At 42.6% G+C, this 4,692-nt stretch overlaps 2 protein-coding genes across 2 annotated transcripts; both read left to right on the plus strand.

Moving 5' to 3' along the window:
- Positions 1 to 1,385: 1,385 nt before the first annotated feature.
- Positions 1,386 to 2,882, plus strand: LOC113715844 (putative late blight resistance protein homolog R1B-16). Its single transcript, XM_027240146.2, has one exon. The coding sequence runs from the start codon at positions 1,386 to 1,388 to the stop codon at positions 2,880 to 2,882; it is 1,497 nt and encodes a 498-aa protein (XP_027095947.2).
- Positions 2,883 to 2,888: 6 nt separating this feature from the next.
- Positions 2,889 to 3,989, plus strand: LOC113715845 (putative late blight resistance protein homolog R1B-17). The gene has a single exon (XM_027240147.1). It carries the CDS (start codon positions 2,889 to 2,891, stop codon positions 3,987 to 3,989), a length of 1,101 nt encoding a protein of 366 aa, XP_027095948.1.
- The last annotated feature ends 703 nt before the right edge of the window (positions 3,990 to 4,692 follow it).

Below are 4,692 nucleotides of genomic sequence, written 5' to 3' on the forward strand. Positions count from 1 at the left end.
GCGGTAGATTGGTGAGGCTGGGGTACATAAATACTGTAATCCTTTCTCCAGGGATACTTGCGGACCACCTCGGCTACGGAAGCTTGCCCCAACTTACTTCTGAAGGTCGGCATCAGGCCGTAGTTAAGTGAGTCCACATTCGGAGGGGTGGAAGGCTCTTGTACGCCCTCGTCCCTAGGGACCTCGGTCCCGAGGTCATCATTGTATAGAACCTCGGGATCGACCTCGATCTCCTCGTGCTATCCCGCAGATGTCCCAGCTCGGTGAGATGCCTCTACACCTCCTTCCCCCACGTCGGAAGCAGTTCTCTGCCTCGGTAAAGTCAGCTCGCACCGTTTCTTTGTGCGTACGAGCTGTTCTAGCCATTATAACAGAAGAGAAAGAAATGAACTTACTTAGGATGTGATTCGAAGGAAGGGCCGAAGAAGAAGTGATTCAGAAAGATTGCCGAAGTGAAAAAACAAAAAGACACGACTTTGAAGTGATTTCAAATTTTGGTGAAAGATGAAACGGTAAAAAGGGCCCCTATTTATAGGCAAAGTGGGGGAAACCAAAGAGGCGGATCCTTTGGGATTCCCTGGAGCACCCCTTCTCTCTCCTCATTAATGAGAACACAGTGCATCTGACAGCCATCCTTTCATCCCTCTCTCAGTCCCATCCATACGACCCTGACGTGTCCTTGCTGCGTTGCGTGTTCTATACGCCGTTAGCCTCGGGAAGGAGCGACCTCAGTTTACCACGACCTCGCCCTTCTCGAGGGCTTGGGGGGCTTGGTGAGGATGATCATCTCGGCCCGGGTAATCCGAGGCCTCATATTTTGATACCTCCTGAGGCGCCACCTCGGCACGTTACTTGTCATGGCCATCGTAACCTGTGTGCCACCTCGGCTGTAATTTTCAGGTCATGAACCGAGGTGACAGCTGAGCGATGGACGCCTACAAAAGATAGGAAATGACACCTGACATGCCTGACGACTGATGGACAGCTGCTCTGACACGCGCCGCCTGAACCTGGCGGGTGTCCAATCAAACCTTTTCATAAGGACCAGTCAAATCCATTAGATGCAGTATCATCGCTGATCTCTAGGGACCCGTGCGGTTAGTTCCTCTTCCCAACAAATCCCCTATAAATACCCAGCGTATCTACTAAGGAGGGGGATGACCAATTTCTGGTAAAACACTATCTTCACATATTACTTTCCTACTACTCTACATCCGAACTGGCTTAAGTTTCGGAGTTATAACGGGGGATTCAGACCCCTCCCTATCTTTAGCAGGTGACTTAACTGCGGTGACCGTGACATCCAGAACATCTCTTCAGTTCGTAGGGTTCACCTCAGCAAGACAAAATTCACCTCTTCAGGAACTCTCCATGAGGATCTCACAATGGTGATAGAAATTGTCTTCAATCAGTTTACAGAAATCACAGAGGATGAGAGACTCACCTTGACATGTACGGAAGAATTGGCTTCTGGAGTAACATCTGTTTGTAATTCTTTTCCAGCTGATGAAATCACTGAAGAAGTTATGAATAAAATGGGTCTTTGGCTATTTGATTCGCTCGAAAAGGTTCAGACTTTGCAGACAAAGCTTAAAGGGCTTTATCTTCGAGTTCCAATGTTAAATTTCCCCAAGACTCCTGCACTAGGCTTCATTGAGTTTCTACATAAAAAATTAAAACAGCTGCTGAAGTGGAATCTTGATTCAGTCGCACATTTGACCAATCATATTGAAACCATTTCTAAGGATTTTGAGTTATTGATATCTCATTTAATAGATTTCAAAGAGAAGGGCGCAGAGAATCACGGACTAAAGGAACTTTGTACACGTCTTATTCATGTGGCGCATGAGGCAGAATATGCCATTGATTCATTGGTGGTCAAAAGTGGTGATGAATGGAACCAATTTCTGTGGCTTTATCACATCTCAGAAGAGATCAGACTCATTAAGATGCAGGTCAGACTATTTCAAGGCAAGGCCTTTGGTGTGGGAATCCAGAATGCTGTCCAGACTACAAGGCATGAGATTCCACGGAATAGAGCCAGTGGAAATAGTGAAGATGTGTTCATTCTCAATGATCAGCAGAAAGCAATAGTTAATCGACTTAAAAGAGGATCACCGGATAGAGATGTTATCTCCATTGTTGGAATGCCTGGAATCGGTAAAACAACTTTGGCTAACCAAGTGTATAATGATGTCGAAATTGTTGGTTACTTCCATATTCGTGCATGGTGTTATGTTTCACAAGTATATACCAAAAGAGAGCTGTTGCTTGAAATTTTGAACCACATTGTTCAGCTTGCAGATAATATCCATGCAATGGAAGATGAAGATTTGGAATTGCTGTTGTGTCAAAGTTTGAGGAGAAATCGGTACCTTATCCTTATGGATGATGTGTGGGATACTGGTGCCTGGGATGACTTACAGCGCTCTTTCCCAAATGATCAAAATGGAAGTAGAATTTTGATAACCAGTCGGCTCTCTGATGTTGTTTCTAAAGTTACGCTGGAAAGTGATCTCTTTAAACTTAATCCACTCTCCGATGATGAAAGTTGGGAGTTAATAAGGATGAAGATATTTCCTCAACAATGCTGCCGTGAGGAATTATGGGAAGTTGGAAGGGAAATTGCTAGAAACTGTCAAGGACTGCCTCTTTCAGTCGTTGCAATTGCAGGTCTCCTTAAAGGGAGAAACATGAAACCAGAATCATGGAAACAAATTGCACGAAGTTTAAATCCACTCATCATCAATGATCCTCAGACACGATGCATGGAAATCTTTGAACTGAGTTACAAGAATTTGCCAGATTATCTCAAAGCATGCTTTCTTTACCTTGCAGTATTTCAAGAAGATAAGGAGATTCCAGTTCAAAAATTGACATAGCTATGGATGGCTGAAGGCTTTATCCAGAAGAAAAATTCAAAGAGCTTGGAGGATCTTGCGGAGGATTACTTGATAGATCTGATTGGAAGAAGCTTAATAACAGTTGCCAAAAGGAGGTCGGATGGCGGAGTCAAATCATGCCGACCTCATGACTTGGTACGTGCTCTGTGCTTGCTAAAAGCCAAAAAAGAAAACTTTTTGGAGTTCATAACTAGTGATGACGAACCTTATGCTTCTTTTGATGATGATCTGGATTTGGAAGAATTTGAACCTTCGTACCCCATGAATTATGATGGATATCGACTAAGCATTTCTACGAGGCAAAATCACTTTGTTATGTCGACGCCTTCTAGCTCCTATGTTCGTACTCTACTGTTCTTTGCCACCAGTGATACATATCCTAGATGCCCTTATGATATCTCATTCATTTCTAGGAACTTTAAGCTTCTTAAGGTTTTGGATTTGGAATGCATCAATATTGGCAATTTGTTTGCAGCGGGGATTGATTTACTTCTTCATTTGATTTATTTAGCTGTTGGCGGTGACATAGACTGTATTCCATCGTCATTAGCCAACTTGAGGAATCTTGAAACTTTCCTTGTCAAGGGATTGAAAGGCAAAGTTATATTACCCGATGCAATTTGGCACATGGCAAGATTGAGACATGTTCGTGTAAAAGATCGTCTTAGCTTCAACTTGAAAGATCTTCAGGTTGGAATTTCTACCCAATTAAATAACTTGGTCTCTCTCTCCTCGGTATCTCTTTCTCCTGGGGAACATGCTGAAGAAATAATAAGAAGGTTGCCAATTGTTCGAAAGTTGAGTTGCAGCATTTTAAGATCAAGAAATTATTCCATGGAGTGCACTGAATTTCCAAGATTGGAACGTTTGACCAAGTTGATGGCACTGAAGATATTGTACCGCGGTAAGGGTCTTAATGTGAGTGCATTTTACTTCCCCATGAGTCTTAAGAAGTTGTCTCTGTCAAATTTCTTCCTGCGAGGGGATCATATTTCAACAATTGGGGGCCTAGAAAATCTTGAGGTTCTCAAACTCTGTTCCATAGTTTTTGAGCATACAAATTGGCAGATGATTGATGGCAGATGATTGATGGCAAGTTTCTCCGGCTCAAATTCTTGAAACTAGAGAGTGTAAACATTGTGAAATGGAATGCCTACAGTGAACACTTGCCTAGTCTTCAGCGCCTGGTCTTGCGAAGATGCGAGAATCTCGAGGAGGTTCCCGTTGATTTTGTGGATATTGAGACATTGCAGATAATCGAAGTGCAGGGATGCGGAGAGTCTGTTGAGATGTCAATTGGGAGACTTAAGAAGGAGGAGCTAGATCAATATGGAACTGACATTCTGAAGGTCCTCATCAATCATTAAGTGGGGATTTTAATCTGTCCCATACATTCCATTGACAAGTAAGCAAATCGTTATATATTTCATCATGTTTTTGCATTTTCTCTTCCTGGAATGCATTGAATGATCTTTTATCCTTGAGAAACATACTATGCTCACTCAAATTTGATACTTTCTATCTTAATATCACTTGATATGTGCCACTTCTTGGGATTTAAACATGTGCAGGAGTACTTTCAAAACACATTTTCCTAGCTTGATATCTTGGTTGCTACTGCTGTTCCTCATTTTCTGTAACGCAGTCTCTTTCGTAATGACACCGTCATATTGTTAGTTGCCAACAGATTGCAATATAGTTGGGGCTTGTTGTTAGTAGTTGTCCGATTGTTTCAGTGGAGGTTTGTAGATAAACAACAAACTCCTGATTAAATTTATAGAAGTCTGGC

This window comes from Coffea arabica, chromosome 11c (genome assembly GCF_036785885.1).
Source record: "Coffea arabica cultivar ET-39 chromosome 11c, Coffea Arabica ET-39 HiFi, whole genome shotgun sequence".
NCBI lineage: Eukaryota > Viridiplantae > Streptophyta > Magnoliopsida > Gentianales > Rubiaceae > Coffea > Coffea arabica.